Source organism: Trichosurus vulpecula, chromosome 6, assembly GCF_011100635.1.
Source record: "Trichosurus vulpecula isolate mTriVul1 chromosome 6, mTriVul1.pri, whole genome shotgun sequence".
NCBI classification, from domain to species: Eukaryota; Metazoa; Chordata; class Mammalia; order Diprotodontia; family Phalangeridae; genus Trichosurus; species Trichosurus vulpecula.
The window spans coordinates 80,731,564-80,750,704 of record NC_050578.1 but is presented as its reverse complement, the minus strand read 5'-3'; the positions used below and the strand labels follow the sequence as shown (position 1 = coordinate 80,750,704).

General features: G+C 40.7%; 1 protein-coding gene across 1 annotated transcript in view; it reads left to right on the top strand.

The window, feature by feature from the left end:
- Window positions 1-461: 461 nt before the first annotated feature.
- LOC118852573 (alpha fetoprotein) overlaps window positions 462-19,141 on the top strand; it is a 35,190-nt gene continuing 16,510 nt past the window's right edge. The window contains exons 1-6 of the mRNA XM_036762218.1: window positions 462-576; window positions 3,759-3,807; window positions 4,872-5,001; window positions 6,516-6,730; window positions 10,464-10,596; window positions 16,182-16,279. Of these exons, the coding sequence (XP_036618113.1) occupies window positions 492-576; window positions 3,759-3,807; window positions 4,872-5,001; window positions 6,516-6,730; window positions 10,464-10,596; window positions 16,182-16,279 (710 nt within the window). The 5' untranslated portion in view covers window positions 462-491. The remainder of the gene's footprint in view (window positions 577-3,758; window positions 3,808-4,871; window positions 5,002-6,515; window positions 6,731-10,463; window positions 10,597-16,181; window positions 16,280-19,141) is intronic.

Sequence of the window (19,141 nt, the reverse complement as noted above, 5' to 3'; positions counted from 1 at the left end):
ATGCTTGGTAATTCAGAATTTTGAGCAGGTAAAGCAATTTGGCTGTTTAGACTTTATTCACAATCTGGCATTTCCCAAATGCACAATACAATGTCTTTGCAAAAAACAAAAAGATTACTAAGCATTGTAGGCACAAGTCAGGTCTTCTAAGAATAGGGTCATTCCCTTTAGAAGAGAGACACAACCAATATCTATTTGAATATTGTGTAGTGTGAGAATATTTGTCTATATTCGAAAAATTGAATGGATTTTTCAAGGTCTTCTTTTGTCAAGAAGAGGCCTTTGCCCTTGAAAATAACATGCAAATAATATTTAGGCTGTTAATTATTGTCATATTGTCCAATTTTCAACCAACAGGCTAAGGAAAAAAAAGAAGTCTAGGCTAACAAATCGTTAATGGTTAACAGGCATCGCTTTTGAAGAGTATAAAAGGATTTCGGGTTGACTTTCAACATGAAGCAGCAAGTCCTCTGGGAGGAACAAGTGACATCATGAAGTGGGGAACGTCTATGCTCTTGCTGGTTCTATTAGGTTTTGCTGAATCAAAAATACTACACACAAGTGCCTCCGGTATAGGTAAGCCACCATTTTGGGGGTATGCTGGATTATATCGTTTTTCCAGCAGAATTAGCTTCAAGTAGTAATAAGGAAGCTTATTCAAGACAGGTTGTTATAATTTAAGATATCTTACAGGTAGAGTTACTACTCAGTTTAGAGTGATGAAAATGTAATGAACCATTCTTGGGAGCTAGAAAGGCATTTTACATAAGAATAACATAGCTTGGGCATTTTACATGTTTGTGGCCTCAGTTTCTCCTCTGTAAAATGAATAAGCATCCTGATGAAATGGCTCAAGGGATTTAGAGCAACATGATGTAGCTGACAGAGAGCTGGTCTTGAAGCCAGACAGACCTGGGTTTAAATCCTGCCCCAACACACATTGGCTGTGGGACCCTGGAAAAATCACTTAACTTCTCAGTGTCTCAAGTAACTCTCTAAGAATGTAAGTAGCAGAGAAGGTGCTGACCTGCACGGGTAGAGGGATTTTCCTCACTCCGGAGTACCAATGAGATCAATGAGTTCACAGGTCTAATATCTATCCCTATAATGCAATGGAGGGGCCACTGGCTTTGAGTCAGAAGATCTAATTATGAAGCTGCCATTTAACTCCCTGGGTAACCATGGCCAAGTTGTTCAATCTCTCTGAGTTTCTTCACCTGTAAAAATGAAGCTAGTGAGAGTTGCTTCTGTGATAGCTCACATTTATGTGGTGCTTTAAGGTTTGTGAAGTGCTTAACATATATCATCCCATTTGGTTTACTAACCTCAGGATATCTCCCAACCCTTTGTAAACGTCAAATAAATATAGAATTGTTATGTTAGATATGTGAGTTATTATCGCTGTGACTATAACCTCTAAGGTCACTTGCAGCTCCAGGGTTCTGTGACTCTGTTTATCCTGTGTGCAAAGTACAGACATTTAAATGTGTTAGTCTAAGAGAAAAAAAAATCATTTAGACATGAATGGACTCTGAGAACTGCTAAATATTTTCCTTGTATTTTCTGGAAGTTCATAACATCCCGAACTCTGGAGATGATATACAATAATTATGAAGGTGGGTTCACAACAGATTTCATGTTGATCCCATTTCAAACACATAGATTCATGGATCTATAGTTGTTAGGGACTTAAGAAGCCATTTAGACCAACCCTGTCACTTTACAGATGGGTACGCTGAAGCCAAGGAAGTTAAGTGGCTTGCCCAGAATAACGTAGGCTATAGGTGTTAGAAGTGGAATTTGAACTCAGTTCAAAAATCTGATCCCAGATCCAGTGGTTTTCCCATAGTTTTCTTTTAATAGAATGCCTCTTTTCCTTCCTGACCAGTCTGAACACTTTCTACATGAAACTTTTCAAATTACTTCTATGCCTTCCCTCTCAAATGCCCTTGGATTTAACTACTTTGCACTGACTTGTCTTTATTCTTTTTATATCAATTCTGAATATATGTATATATGTATGTACATATTGACTCCTCTGTTAGAAGTTCCTTGAGAGGAGGGATTGTCTCATTTTTTGTATCCCCAAAGCTTAGCACACAGTAGGTACATAATAATGGCTCATTGGCTGATTATTTGATTGATAGTATGTTGTCTCCTTGGGAAGCATATCAAACTCGTCAATACAAAATTCTGGCTTTTTGTTGTTGTTGTTGTTAACTGACCCCTCGGATCAGTATGATCAATAGTAACTCACAGCAATTCTTGAATTGCATAGGCCTATGGAATCTTAAACTCAGAAGGGATCTTTGAGGTTATCTCAGCCAATCCTGCTCATGATTTAATAAAACAAACATTTGCGATGTGCCTCCTCTTTTGTATCAGGGACTGGTGTAATTTAGGCCAATCATACTTTGAGTTGATCCTATCCTTGACAGATCTCTGCTGGAATACTTCTAGTTACCCTGGCCCAATGTATGTGAATTTACATATCTGGGGAAAAATACCCAAGGACCACAACTTAAATAAAGAGTCTCAAATGGTTTTCTAACCCTCTTTGGATAACAACCTTGGAATTCTATTTTAATGTTTTAAAATTTTATTTATTTTAGTTTTAATTTATGGAATAAAACAAGCACTTCCATAACACAGTATAATAAAAAAGATAATCATACATGAAACTGCAAATATATTATCTACAACCTGTTAATTCTTTTAAATATATAATAAAGTTGTCATGTAAGTTTCTTTTTCCCCTTTTTTTTCTTCCGGCCCCACTTAAATACATTGCTTAGTGGTAGATGACATTGTCTAGCTAAATATGGGGAAACCAAGAGTTAAAACTAGGTGCATGTGTGCATAGGCGGACGGGAGGAGAGAGCATAATGAGAACAGAGATGAAGGGAAAACTTAGAGAGGAGGGCAAAAAAGAAAGAATAGAAGGCAAGTAAGGAAATGCAACACAGCCAACACCATTGTCCTATTCCTCTATATCCTGTGGGTCTTACAGGTAAACCAGGTAAGGGTAGGAGCAGTAGGATTTGGCCCTGCATTGAAAGGTATGATTTTTACCTATGGTAGAAAAAGCTCAGTCGAGAGGATCCCAGGTCTGTCACTCACTAACTGTTCATAGGGTAATAGATCTAGATATGGACAGAACCACAGAGATCCCTCACATCTTACAGATGACAAAACTCGGGCCAAAGGCCTTAACTAGGGTCCCTCAAGTAGTAAGTGGCCAAGGTGGGATTTGAACTCAGGTCTTCTTACTCCACAGTCAGTGCTCTCTTCTTTGTCTCATTAACTGCATTAGTCAAGTAAGAACCTCTCTGGGTCTTGGTTTCTTCCTCTGTTAATTGAAGGGATAGGGCTAGATGAACCCCAGGGTCCTTTCCAGCTCTCAGTCTATGATCATATTTCCTCAAAGAGCTGTGAATTCTCCTGTCCAAAAAGGCACCTGAAATTGATCTTTGAATATCCATTCTTCATGGACATTAGGATAGCTTAGCATTGGTCTAGAGCCTTGAAGACCTGGCTTCTAGACTTGACTCTTCCATGAATTTGGTGTGTGCCTTTGGACAAATCCTTTAATGTCCCTAGGCCTGAGTTACTACATTTATAAAATGAGAGGGCTTAGACTGGATGGGCTCTAACATTTTATGCATGTACATTTGTTAATAACTAATATTGTTTTCCAAGTTGCAATGTAATGTCTAAAATGCCATTTTTCACAATTTCAAATAAATCTTGTTTTCCAGCTTCAACAAGTTCTTCCCAATGTGCCACAGAAGGAAACTTGGCTGACATGTGAGTTTTGTTCATATTATTTAAATGTAGTATATCTTTGAATTATCAATACACATGATGTCCCCAAATTCTTGGCACAGTTTAAATTTCCTAAAGATTACTACATTTTGTTACTTGATGTCCCTTAAGGCTTAAAAGTAAACTGAGACTTTTGAGACATCCTGTTTGATTGGTTTGCAAAATGTAAGTGCCTAACTATAGAGTTTAATAAGAATTTAGCACTGAATTTTAAATGAAATTATCATTGAGAGGGTCCCTTGTTGGTTCTTGCTTCAGATGTCAGATATAAGACTTCTTGAAACGCAAGTTCAAGGCACCCTTGAACGGCTAAATTACCCTTGCAATGGGTTAAATACCATTCATTTCTTTGTTCTGTAGATGACTCCAATTTAATTTTAAAAATTCAGGGCCACTGAGTGTCTAATCAACTGTGACTTACTAGGTGAATAATTACAGGGTTTTGGCACTTGATTCAATGAGATGGCAATAGCCAGATTCTCTCTTTACGAACATTTAAAATTTCAGAAGTAATTTTCAAAAGGAAATGAGATGCCATTTCCTGTTACTCAGGATTAATAAATTATTTTTTTGGTTCCTGGCCCCCATTTCAGGAGGGTGGGAGTGGTGGTAGGGAAACATCCTAGTTATTTTCTACGTTCTCCAGAACTTTTCTTAAGGCAATTAGTGCTCTGCACATAAACCAGGAAGTTCACCGGCACTCTTCTGGAGAACCGAATTTGGTCCTATTCATGATATATGTTGCTAAGGATTTTATTTCAGGGGCCAAGTGAGCCAAAGGCAGAAGGAAACCTACTTTTCAGGGGGCAAGTAGGGCACAAAAGAGAAACCAATCTTTACTGTCTGTTCATTTTGTATTTTAGCAAAAGGCTCATTGGGGGCAAGGGAAGTGAAGTTTTGTTTTGTTTTATTTGGAGGCCTAGAGATACTCCTTCACCTGAGGTGATCTAACTGTGTAGGTTTGCAGGTCATTAGAAAGTCAGGCATCTTGAGAAAACAGAATCTTTATTCTTTTAATGTCTTCGACTTTGTGTTTTTTGTTTCAGTGCCACCATATTTTTTACCCAGTTTATTCCAGGAGCCACTTACCAGGAAATAGGCAAACTGGTTAAAGATTTCTTAGCTGATTTCGAGAAACTTGTGGCTGAGAAGCCCAAAGACTGTTTAGAAAAACAGGTAGGTATGACTCACAGTGCCTTTCTGCTGCATAAAGTAGGGTGAAAAATTCCAAGTACCTCCTTTATTCCTAACAAGAAAAGAGCTGGTTTCTATTTCTCTTCTATATTAATTTTTCCCTTTTAGTCTCAAGTCTAATCAAAATTCTTTAGTTTTTTATCAGAAGTCAAGGTTTTTTTTTTGATCAATCTGCCTTTTGGGGTGATATTAGTAGGCATTTGTAAGATTGTGACACAAGATGGAAGTGAGTTTTATATCCTGCTTCTTCCAGTTGCTTTTCTAAGTGAACTTGGAAAAATCTCATTCCTTCTCCATGCCTCCATTTCCACTTAGAGAAAATGAAGAGATTGACCTAGATGAGCTCAAAAGCACTTTTCATCCTATGATTCTGTGATCTTTGGTGCTCACTAGTTTTCCTCTCTACATATTCAGGTTCAGAACTATCTTCTGAATTGAATGTCCTCCTGAATCATAGCTGTTGTGGTGACTTCAATCCCCATCTCTATTTTTTTCTGGAATAACATATCTTTTAAAATGTTATCGATGCCTTTTGTTTTTATAATACTTTCATTTCCAGATATGCTTTTCTCCTACCTAGTGAGCCATACTTGGTAATAAAATGAAAAGAGAAAGAGAAGGAAAAGAAAACAGTTCAGCAAAATCAACCAATAGATCTATGGTAGGGGTGGGGAACCTGCAGCCTTGAGGCCACCTGTAGCCTTCTAGGTCCACCAAGATCTATGGTGTCTGAGAGTGTACACAATATTCCATACCCATAGTCCCCAATCTCTGCAAAGAAAGGAGGGAGATATTTGCATGTCTTTTTTTTTCTTCTTTTGATTGATTTTTAACATTCTTTTTTCTAAATTTCGAGTTCCAAATTCTCTCCCTCCCTCCAGCCCCTCTCCCACCCATGGAGAAGGCACACAATATCCATCATACATCACATATCTTTTCAAAGTCAACCACAATTGTCCTTTTCTCTCCACTCCCGCTTCTTTCAAGCCCAGGTAAAAGTTGTTTACTCTTTATAAATTCCTGCTGCTCCCACTATCTTTGGTTGGACCTCTTTCACATTTGAAAGGAACTGGCTGCGAGTTTGGAATGCTACATGCAGGAGGCCACAGGAGTCACTCTTAGGTCCCCAGCTACCAGTTGGCTCAGGAGCACAGTGAGCTGCACTAATGTGATGATTCCAGACCGATAAAACATCCTCCTCTCCCGTGCCGCCCCACCCCCATCCCCATCCCTACCGCTGCCTCCTCACCTGGGCTCCCGGAGCTCAGCCACACCTGTGCCTAAATGGATAGAGAGGAAACCAACACATTGAAATGCCCACAACTCCTTTTTTTTTCTCAAGATATTTTTCCAGGTCTCATTTGCTTGGGGGTGGGGCTGGGGGACGGGGAAGACAGGTGGTGTTGTATAGGTTTTTAATGAACTTTGTAGAATACCCAGTTAAAGATGCTTCTCTCCCTATCTCTCCCCTCCCCGACCCCTTTTAATTGTATAAGCTACTTGTCTTCTTGGAAGAAATTTGTCATGATAAAGACATCTCTGAAAAGCATGGGTTTGCTGGCTGCTGCAGCAAAGCCGGAAGTGACCGATTAGAGTGTTTGCTGGCTCACAAAAGGAGGGGCAATGCAGCATCCATCCCAGAATTCCAAGTTCCAGAACCTACCCAGAGTTGTAAAGCACATCAAGAGAATCCAGTGACTTTCATGAACAGGTGAGAAACCCAGGTTTGATCACTTACAGAGGTGCTGATGAGTTCTCTGGAAAAGGCAAAATGCTGTGCTGAGCACGTGGTACTCACCCCAAATTATTTCACCCTTGCTCAAAGTGAAGTCAGCAGCAGGGCAGTCATCTCACACTACAGACCGTTGTGATTGGTCTTTGTTTTACCAGCCTCTGCATAATATACCAGATGTAAATGCATTAGGGAGGGCTATTTCCTTAGAGGGGTAATTGGTTTGGAGTTAGGAAGACCTGGTTCCCTTTAGGCTTTGGTCGTTTATTTGCTAAGTGACTCTGGGTAAGTTGGGTGACCCCTCTGAGGCTCAGTGCCCTCATTTCTAAAATGGGAATAAGTCAAGTCAACAGTTAGCTGCTATGTTCTCAGCACTGTGCTAAGCACTGAGAATACAGAGAAAGTTAAAAGCCAAAACCAAATCAAAATAAAACAGAGAGAAAGAGAGGAGAGGGGGGGGGAAGGAAAGGGGGAGGGGAGGGGAGGGGGGGAAGGAAAGGGGGAGGGGAGGGGGGAAGGAAAGGGGGAGGGGAGGGGGGGAAGGAAAGGGGGAGGGGAGGGGAGGGGGGGAAGGAAAGGGGGAGGGGAGGGGAGGGGAGGGGGGGAAGGAAAGGGGGAGGGGAGGGGAGGGGAGGGGAGGGAAGGAAAGGGGGAGGGGAGGGAGTCCTGTCTCTCAAGAAGCTTGCAGTTTAGCGGGGGAGACGGTGTGCAAACAACTATACAAACAAGACATAGGATAAGTTAGAGATACTGTCAGAGATTAAGGAGAACTGGAAAAAAAAACCATCTTGCAGAAAGTGAAGTGTTGGGTGAGACTTGAAGGACGTAGGGGAAGCCAGGAGGCGGAGATGAGAAGGGACAGAGGTACAGGCATGGCAGACAGTGAAGAAAAATTGCAGAGCAGAGAAAGGAAGTGTCTTATACGAGAAACAGCAAGGAGGTCAGTGTCTCTGGATTGCACCTACCTCACAGGGTTGGTGTGAGACTCAAGTGAAGAAAGCCCTTGCAAGCTATAAAACACATGGAAAAGTGAGCTAAAATGTCCATCCTCCATTTTCTTCTCTTGTTCTCAGGCATCACATATTAAGATGCCATAAAAAGAATTTAGGCAATCAATAAGTACTCGTAAAAAGCCAACTATATGCCAGGAGCTGTCTGAGGTGCTAGGGATAGGAAGGGAAAACTCCATAAGGATTGAATCATGGATCAGCTTTGTGTCCACAAAATTTCCCACAAAAGGAAAAAAATATAATATATAATAACAAATATGAACAATAACAATAAATAAAAATAATAAAAATTAAAATGTCAATGATAAGATATAAATATAATATATATAAAATATAAAAATATAAATAAATAACATGCTGGAGAGGTAATAGTATCAAATTAGCCTTCTGGGCCCAGTGAAATGTCAATCTGTCAACAAGCATTTATTAAGCACCTACTGTATTTCAGGCACTGTGCTAAGAACTGAGGATACAAAAAGGCAAAAATCCTTGTTCTCAAGGAATTCGGAGTCTAATGGGTGAGATAACATACAAACAAGTTAGTACAAACAATATGATTATGCGCACACACAAACATGCAAGATAAATTGGAGATATTCCTCAGAGGGAAGGCATTAGAATTAAGATACACCAGGAAAGGCTTCTGAAAGCAGGTGAAAATGGTACTTTATTAAATTTATTCATTCAACAAATGTTTACTGATCACCTACATACAAGACACTATAGGGGGCAGGACATCAATAGTCAGACTCTTTGTCCTTACACACTAGTGGAGAAGATAAAATGGATTCCAATAATTGTCACACTAAATGTAAGAGATGAACTGTGCCAAGGAATTCAGAGGAAAAAGAGATTGCTTCTGGTTGGAGGCCTTTGATTTACTGAATTCAATTTGATACACATTTATTATTAAGCCTTCTATAGTATGGGACAGACACTGTTAGGTACCAGGGACATAAAGAAAAACAAAACTGTTCCTGCCCTCCAGGGGCTTACATTCTAAGTGAGAGGAGCAAGAGGGCAGGCAACATGTACTTTGGTAACTAAAGACACTATATATACAAATGTATATGTAAGCATACATATTTATATACACCTGTGTGTATGTATATATATATATATATATATATATATATATATATATATTTGTATTTACATGTATTTAGAGCAGCTAGGTTGCACAGTGGATAGAGCACTGGACTTGAAATCAGGAAGACTCATCTTTCTGAGCTCGAATCCAGCCTCAGATACTTTTTAGCTGTGTGACCTGGGCAAGTCACTTAACTGTGTTTGCCTCAGTTCCTCATCTGTAAAAATGAGCTGGAGAAGGAAATGGTGATGGCAAACCACTCCAGTATCTTTGCCAAGAAAACCTCAAAATGGAGTCCAGACACAACTGAAAAATAATGAATATATATATACACATATACATACACACACACACACACACATATATATATGTATGTATACACTACATGAGTGAGTGAAGCATGTATTAAACGCTTACTCTGTGTAGAGCACTACGCTATGGGTTGGAGATCCAAGAAGAAAAGGAAGCCAGTCCTTCATCCCAAGGAGCTCTCATTCTATACTCCTCACATTTTTGTAATCTGGTAAAGCCCACAGACCTCTTCTTAGAATCATTCTTTAAATGTATAAAATAAGATATTTAGGGTAACAAGGGAAGTTAATTATATTGAAATTGTTATCAAAATATTTAGGAACAAACCTCCCTTTCCAAAAAAAAAAACCAGTTCACAAACACAGGTTAAGAATTCTTGGAGTTAGTGTTCCAGGGGATGAGCCTCCCCCAGGTTATGCTCTGTACTTATGCCTGCCTCCCAGCCCCATGCAGACCTATCTCTGGACAGGCTAGATAGTCATGTCCTGTACTGAATATGCCAGCCCAAGTCTTTATTCTTTATCGGAAGCCTGAACTTGGTGATCCGTGAAGCATGTCCTTGATTTCCGATTCTTTGTTCCAGAGCCATCCTACAGAGCGATGTAGTTAGTGACAACCATCTTGCCTACGCAGGGCTCATATAGAACTTAATCTCACACTTCCCTATTTTACTGGTTGACTACTCTTATGCATTATTTGTTGTTGTTCTGACTCTACACAACCCTATCGACAAGGTTCGTGGGGTTTTTTTGGGTAAATATAGTGGAGTGATTTGTTATTTCCTTCTCCACTGTGTCTCCATTTTACAGATTAGGAACTGAGGTAAATAGGGTTTAAGTGACTTACCCAAGGTTACACAGCTGGTAAGTGTCTGAGGCAGGATTTGAACTCAGATCTTCCTGACTCCAGCCAAGGTGTTCTAGCTGCTCATTATGTATTATAGTTATCGATATTTGTGTCTTATTTCCCCCTCTTCACACTAGACTGTGAACTCTATATGCCTAGCATCTACTACATAAATAGTAGATGTTTAATATTTTTGAATGAATAAGAAACATGATCTGAATTTTTAAGTTATTTTACTTTCATTTAAAAAAAATCAGGGAACATAAGCTTACCAGTGGGATTTAGAGAGAAAATAAGCTTGTTTCTTCTCTTGCTCCATCATAGGCATTAAAGTTGAAATTATCTACATTTCCAGATCAGAAACTTTAAAACAAATCCCAGAATTGACTGAATTCACCTTCCTTTTTCATTTGTGATTGTTGTAAATCTTGTTGCTGCATGTGCTTGATTATAGATATATCTATGAAATATCCAGAAGGCACCCATTCCTCTATGCACCCACAATCCTTTCTTTGGCCTCCCGATATGACAAGATAATCTCCAATTGTTGCCAAGCTGAAAATGCAGTCGAATGTTTCCATAACAAGGTATGGTTTTGTTGTGTCTACATTAACTCGATATTGTGGTTGATGAATGTCCCCGGCTTGATACCTGTCAAAGAGAAGTTTAAAGATAAAATTAGAATACTCCTTTTGAATCATCCATACCTTTCTAGGAGTCATATCTTGTTCCAGCATCCAGATCTCTTTTTTTACTAAAAGACTGAGAAAGTTTGAGAAATTAAAGAAAGTGGAAGGGATAAGTAAGAAAGGAGAAGGAAGGAAAATGGAGCCTAAGGAGAGAGAGGAAAGGGAAAGGGAGATTCAGGGAAAGAGGGAGGGAGGGAGGAAGGGGGAGGGAGAGGAGAGAGAGAGAGAGAGAGAGAGAGAGAGAGAGAGAGAGAGAGAGAGAGAGAGGAGAGAGGAGGAGGAGAGGGAGAGAGAGACAGAGAGACAGAGGCAGAGACAAAGAGGAGAGGGGGAAGGAGAGGGAAAGGGAGATTTAGGGAAAGAGAGAGGGAGAGAGATACAGAGACAGAGACAAAGAGGAGGGAGACAGAGACAAAGAGGGGAAGGGGAAGGAAAGGAAAAGGGAGATTTAGGGAAAGAGGGAGGGAAAGAGAGATAGAGAGAAAGACGGAGACAGAGAGACAGAGACAGAGACAAAGAGGAGAGGAGGAAGGAGATGAAAAGGGGGATTTAGGGAGGGAGGGAGGGGGAGAGAGAGAGATGGTGAAAGAGAGAGACACAGAAAGATAGACAGACACAGAGACACAGAGAAACATTGAGAGAACACAAAAACATGAGAGCAACATATATAGTCAGAAGTTAGAGACAGCGCACAGGTGTTCATAGACTGCAGGGTTATGGTCATATACTGAATAGCTCAGACACCATGGATACCATCCTTTCCCTACTCTTGAATAAGCATTCTGATGCCTCCTGGGACTCAGACTATGACCCTCATCTTCAGCAGGTTTAAAGGAGATTTAATGTAAGTTAGCTAGACAGATATGGAAATCATTGAGGACTTAGATTTGTCCTAAAGATGTCTCTAACACTTTGGGCCTCAGTTCCCTCGTCTGTAAAATAAGAGGGTTAGACTACATGGTGCAGTGGATAGAGTGCTGAGTCTGGAATCAAAAAGAACTGAATTTAAATCCAGCCTAAGATACCTAGTAGCTATGAGACCCTGGGCAAGTCACTTAACCATTGTCTGACTCAGTTTCCTCAACAGTAAAATGGGGATGACAATAGCACAAATATCACAGGGTTGTTGTGAATATCAAATGAAAGAATGTATGTGAAGAAGTTAGCTTACTGCCTAACACATAGTAGGCACTTAACAAATGTTTTTTTCCTTTCCTTTCCCCCTTCTAAGGTCTAAAATTCTATGGCTCTATTTCTTTATATCTGTGTATATATTACTAATTTTACCTGAATTCCAATAGCAATTAAAAACAACAACAACATCATGAATGTTAATGATCTTATTAATAATCATATTAATTAATATATTAATTATTAATTAATTAATCAAAACAACGCTATGTACTTAATGTCCCAAAAGTCTGAGTGCAGTTTTAAGCTATTAAACTTTTAAGTTTTGAGGAGGAAGAAAGTCGGGCTAAAGCAGGATGGTGGTCATAATAGTAGCTAGCGTTTATGTAGCGCCTTCTGTGTGCTAGGCACTGTGTTAAGTACTTTACAAATAGTATCTCCTTTGATCTTCACAACAACCCTGTAAGGTAGGTATTATTATTGCCCCCCTCTCTTATTTTACAGCTGATGAAACTGAGGCAAGTGGGGGTTAAATGACTTGCCCATGGTCACATAGCTGGTAAGTGTTTGGATTTGAACCTTCTGACTCCAGGACCAATGCTCTAACCACTGTACCATCCATCTACCTAGCTGATGACCTGGGGAAGTAGGCCCAGGTGATGGAGTGACTAGAGATTGCAGTGAGGAGAGCTTTAGCTGGAGGAAGATGCAGATTATTAAAGCTTAACACTGATTTAAGACTTTTGGGTCATCCTGTATACCTGTAAGAATGATAACGTTAATAGTAACTAGCTAAAGAGGTATCCTAGGGGTGGTGGTGACTGTGCCAGCTTTAAAGCCAGGAAGACCTTGGTTTACTGCCAGCCTCTGACTTATACACCCTGGGCATATATATCTGGGTGAAGTGAAACCTCAGAGGAGGAGAATTTGCTGATTGCAAGAGATGAGGGAACAACAATGAGGGGGTCAAGGAGCCCCCCATACCCTCTCCTGGTCTAGTATGTGTATGTATGTAAGGAGGGAGGGAAAGAATGAGAGAAGGTACATTCTATGTTGTAGAGAGTAGCCAGGGGTGCAGTATCTTCAGAGGGGTGCCAGTTTTCTGAGACTGTGAGGAGATAGAAAGAGTGTCAGAGGAAGGGGTCTAATGTGAAGGACTGTGTGAAGGGGTAGGTGGAATGTTCCTTCCCTTGTTATCAAGGCCACAGAAGGGATCTGTGGTCTTTAGTGTGTCTCCAGATCTGTTCACAGGAGCAACAAAGAAGAAGTCACTGGATAAGAAAGGGTTAAAAATGAGAGAGAGAGAGAGAGAGAGAGAGAGAGAGAGAGAGAGAGAGAGAGAGAGAGAGAGAGAGAGAGAGAGAGAGAAGATAATAGAAGGAATAAGCTCCTGGAAGAGATGGAGGAAGGTGAGATGGAGGGCATGAGTTGCCATTGGCAACCTCTTCCTCTGAGCCTGAGGCAAAGCAGGAAAAGATGGAGGGGATGATGATTCAGTGTGGAACTAGGGAGTAGAGGGAGCTGACATTGTGGTGACTTCAGACTTTTTCAGTGAAGTATAAAGGTCCGTGGCTGTGATCCAGATAGGGACCAGGAACAGGGAGGACTTGTATAGGTGGGTACATTCAGCATTGAATGACTGAAAAAAAACTTTCCCAAACATTCTCTCATTCTAGCTCTCCCTGTGTCTTGTGCCAAACCTGTTCTCACTGCAACCTCCAATCATTTCTACTCTGGTCAACTTTCCCCCTTAAAAATCTTGAACCCTTGGTTAACCAGTCCAATTGTATGCTGTCCTTAACTCATGGATTCTTCATCTCCTTGTCCTACCACTACTCATTCCTTTCAAACACCAACTTTGTCTTATTTCCACCATTCACCTTTTTGATTTCTGCTTCCTTGCAGCTAAACACAGTTGGAAAAAAATCACTCAAGAAATAGCGCACTACAATTCTCCATTATCCGGTCTCAGTTGGCCCCTCGATGAACGCTTATGTGTTTCCTCTTTCCTGACTCTTGCTCTATAGCACACCTCAACAGCTGTTCCAAACCTGCTCTTTTCTCAGGCCACCCATATCACCTCCCCCTATTCTTGGACCTTACCTTATACTTCATTGAAAAAAATCTGAAGCCATCCCAATATCCCTCTATTCCTCAGTTCCATGGTTTGCATTACCCAAGCATCATCCCTCTGGTTCCATCTCCTTTCAGGCTGATCACACCTTACTTCTCTAGGTATTCCAACCAAACCTACCCATGGAATTCTATATTTCCACTCTTTGTGCCTTTGCACAGTCTGGTTCCCATGCCTTGGTTATGCTACCTTCTTATTATCTATATCTTGGAAATTCTAACTTCCTTCAAGGTTCAGTCAAGGCCCATTCCTTTCTTTCAATAGGCTTTTTCTGATTCTTTTCAATTTTTGGTCTTCCCCTTTCCCCTCTCCCCCCTCTATATATTTATTTTGTACATATTTTTATTAGCTGTAACTTTATTCTCTTATCTGCAGAATGGGGAGAATAAGAGCACTGTCCTCATTAGGCTGTTATAAAGGTCAAATGAGATAAAATATAAAGAGCATTTTACAAAACTTTAAGCCCTATATACATGCTAGCTGTGATTACTGTACTATTACTGTTGTTGTTAGGACATAAGCTCACTGAGGACAAGGTTTTTCTCACTCTTGATAGGCACTGAATAAATGTTTAGTGATTGATTGAATGACACCTCCAAAGGGGACTTGGCAAAGGTCAGGGCAGGGCTAAACTCATGTATGTTCTCAGAACTGGTTCTCTCCTGTTGGTACAATGCTCTTCAGGCCATGGTGGAGGGGTGCGGGGAGTGTATGATTGTCTTTTAAGAGGGTACTCCCAGCACACCATGCATGGTCCCTCCCAACTCTTTCTGTGGCTGCTGGGCTCATTAATGCTCCAGGGCAGCTCACGTGTTAGATGGAGAAGGCTGTGTTCCTGCTCAGATGGGCCTGAGTGATCTTCCATTTCTGAGATCAAAAGCAAGGAGATAGCCATCAACTCTGGGCTTGAGACAGGAGGGAGAACAGACAAGAAGGGTCTGACGCAGAAGGGAGGTTCATTGCCAGAGCATGGACACTTTGTCAAAATGGGACAAATTGGGCATGAAAGAAAACATAGGGTTTGTTTTTATTTTTAGTTGCAATATTTTTGGTTGAGTGATTGATGACAATTGACCCATTAGGGGTATGTATCATGAATCAGAAATGCTTATTAAAGGATTAATTTTATCCCCATGACCATTCTATAATGAATTTTTAGCTTATAAGGGCCAGATAGGTGGTACGGTAGATGGAGTGCCAGGCTTGGAGTCAGGAAGACTCATCTTCCTGGGTTCAAAGTCAGCCTCAGACACTTACTAGCTGTGTGACCCTGAGCAAATCACTTAACCCTATTTGTCTCAGTTTCCTCATCTGTAAAAGGAGCTGGAGAAGGAAATGGCAAACCACTCCAGTACCTTTGCCATTCGCAAAGAGTTGGACTCGACTGAACAACAAACAACAACATAAGTTTCTAAGCACTCAGTTTATTATTGCAATTCAGAGCTAGAAGGGACCTTAGAGAAGATGTGGTCCAAGCCCCAGTGTTTATAGATGAGTAAACTGAAGCCCAGGGGGATTCAAATCAATAGCCTCTTACTCTAGAACCAGCACTTTTTTGGAAATGGGCTGGAGTGGGATTAGTTTTATATATCACTTTAAGTTTTGCAAGGCACTTTACAATTATTATCTTATTTGGTCCTCACAACAACTCTGTGAGCTAGGTGCTATTATTGTCCCCATTTTGAGAATGAGAAAACTGAGTGGGCAGCTAGGTGGTGCGGTGGATAGAGCACTGGCCCTGGATTCAGGGAGGACCTGAGTTCAAATCCAGCCTCAGACACTTCCCAGCTATGGACCCTGGGCAAATCACTTAACTCCAGTTGCCTCCAAAACAAACAAAAAAGAATGAAGAAATGGAGGCAAACCAAGGTTAAGTGACTTGACCAGGGTCACAGAGTTAGTAAACGTCTGAGGCTGGATTTGAACTTGGTTCTACTTGAGTGTCCACCGAGCCACTTAATTCCCTTTCCCCACTGTGCCATGCTATATTCCTATGACAATGGTATTTTAATTTAATTGATTTAATTTAATTTAATTTTAAAAATTTAATTTAAAAAATTTTAATTTAAAAATTTAATTTAAAAAATAATTTACAAAAAGGACACACTAGTTGTTTTTCTACATAGAGCTCCATATTTTAAAACGTAATTTCTTGTTTGTTTGCTATTCTTGTCCTTGAAAGTGTATTCCTTTGACGTCCTGTGTCTTTTGAATCCAGGCAGCCCCAGTCACAAAAGAATTAAGAGAAAGCAGTTTGATCAGCCAACACATATGTGGGGTCCTGAGGAAGTTTGGAGAACGGACTTTTAAAGCCATGTAAGTTTCGAGCTCATATTTCTCAATAGGAAATAATGGCTTCTTCACTGACCCCCAGAGAAAATGCCTGGAGTTGGGAGATGATGTATGTGTGCGAGGAAGAAGAGCAAAGGGGATAGTGTCACCAGATCACATAGTGGTAGGGTATAAGGTGTAAGAAGATGTATGAGGGTGGGTTATGTTGATTATGAAGAGCTTTGAATGCCAAACAGAGGATTTTGTGTTTGATCCTGGAATCCATAGGGAGCCCCCGGAGTTTATTGCATAGGGGTGGGGTGTGGGGATGATATGGTTGGACCTCCAATTTAAGAAAAGGAGGCAGAGTGGAGGATGAACTGGAGTGGGAAATGATTAGTTATTGTAGCAGGCAGATCCTCGTCCCCTCCACCAGTGGCTATTGCAGTAGTATAGGGAAGAGGTGATCAGGAACTGCACAAAGATGGTGGCAGTATCCAGGGATTGAAGGGGGTATTTGAGAGCTGTTACAAAGGTCAAATCTACAGGCCTTGGCCACAGATTGGATATGGGGAGGTAATGAGAAAATGAGGTGTGGAAGATGACATCTAGGTTCCAAGTCTGGGGAGTGTGGGAATAGTGATATCCTCGACTGAAATAGGGAAATTTGGAAGGGTAAAGAATTTTTAGGGGAAAAGTGATGGATGTGTTGAGTTTAAGATGACTACAGGACATCCAGTTTGAGGTGTCTGATAGGTATTTGGAGGTGTGAGAATAGAGGTGGCAGAGGGGTAAGAGCTTGGGAAGAACATAAAATAAGAAAGAAAAGGTAAATTAGATCCAGATTGAGAAGACTGATGTGTTGATATCTGTTCATGAAGACAATAAGTCTGAGGGTGGGATGTGGGCTGGACTGGAGAGGACAGAGGTTACAGATAAGGAGACTGCTTAGCAGGGTATTGTTTATACATAGTAACTTTATGAAGCAGCTTTCCCTCCAAGGGCAGATCACCCCCTCTTCTTTCCTTCCTGTGTCTGCCATTTCTTCATCTTTTGCTTCTCAGTTCTTTTCAGTCACATGCCACAATTGGCCCAGATCGTCTACGTTAGAAATGAAGATTAGAGAGAGTGTTTCTACTGAGAGTCTTTCTTATTCTAGGGAATGATGATAGGAGATGGACATCACAAATGATTTCAGGGCCATCAGTGAGTTTCAGATTAGGGCTGATAGAAAACTCCTGTAAGATATATGTATACCTATTTAGGGCAGCTAGGTGGCACTGCATTGGATGGAGTGCCAGACCTTGAGTCAGAAAGGATCATCTTCCTGAGTTCAAACCTGGCATCAGACGTTTCCTAGATGTGTCACCCTGGGCAAATCTCTTATCCGTGTTTGCTTCAGTTTCCTCAACTGTAAAATGAGATGGAGAAAGAAATGGCAAACTAGTTTCTCTGCCAGGAAAATCCCAAATGAGGTCACGAAGAGTTGGCCATGACTGAAAACAATCGAACGACAGCAAAAATACCCATATCAATGTCTACAAGGGTGGTCTAAATGTGGCTCAGGGAAGTACAGATAGATGTCTTTGGAATCTGGTCTATCCCTCTCCAAGGGAGATTATGATTTCTGCCTTGAGGAGAATAGGAGAAGGGTTCCTTCCCCTATTTCCAAGAGGGGTATCAGGCTAAATTTATATCTATTTCACTCCTCAAATATTACATGTCTAGGGTTACAATATTTAGGGATTCATATGGAAAGCCATTTCCCTGGTTGCTCTTGGGGGAAAAATAACTCCAGACTTACGCCATGCTGACTTGGCCCCTTCCTATCAAATCCTAATTATACAAAAGACCATGACAAGTAGCAAATAGTGAACAAATTCAGTTTATAATGATAACATTACCTAAAATTTATATAGCATTTTAAGGATTACAAAATGCTATACATGCTATTTCATTTAATCCTCAAAAAAACCATGTAAAGTACAAAACCTATAAGGTAGATACTATCAGTGTCTCCATTTATAGATGAGGAAACTGAAGCACAGAGGTTATATGACTTTCTCAGGGTCACACAACTAGTAAATGTCTGAGTAAGGCTTCAAACTCTTCCCCACTGCGCCACCTACAGAAACAAACAGAAAACATATTGGAGAAGTTATACAGATTAGAATATACCAGACAGAGCATATAAGGGAATGGATTCTAGATAGGAGTCTCAGTCTGAGAAAGAGATTCCATTCACAGGAATATCTCTCTATGACGTCTCTTGGGAGGCAAGCTGGAAATCAGAGGAGCTGGCGCCCCCTACAGGTCTGTCGCTCCTAAAGTCTTGATGTATGGTGGATGGTGTCTAGATACAGGGGTGGGGAACCTCCGGACTTGAGGCCATGTATAGTCCTCTAGGTCCTCAAGTGCAGCCCTTTGACTGACTCCAAGTTTGCCCTCAAGGCTGCAGGTTCCCTACCCCTCCCTAGAACTACAGGTGGTTTTCTACCAAAACCCTATGGATCCAACACTACCCCTTATGCAGTATCAATCTCAGCTCCAATTAGCCAGTCAGGAGAGTCATGTCTGACCTAAATGACAGCACCATGCAAAATACTCCAGGCTCGGCTGGAAGCCTGGTTATGCCTGGATAATGGAACACTGTCTTGAAGGAAATATATGTGATCATATTGTTCACTATCTCAAGGAGAGAGGAGGGAAGGGAGGGAGGGCTAGAATTTGGAACTCAAAACTTAAAAAAAACCCAAATGTTAAAATTCATTTTAACATGTAATTGGGGGGAAAGTAAAATACTAAAAAAAAGAAATAAATGTATGTGTATCCCCCTAATACTGCATAAGTCATTTTGTTTTACATTTTTTAAGGCTATGGAGATATTTAACTGCGAATACTTTTGGA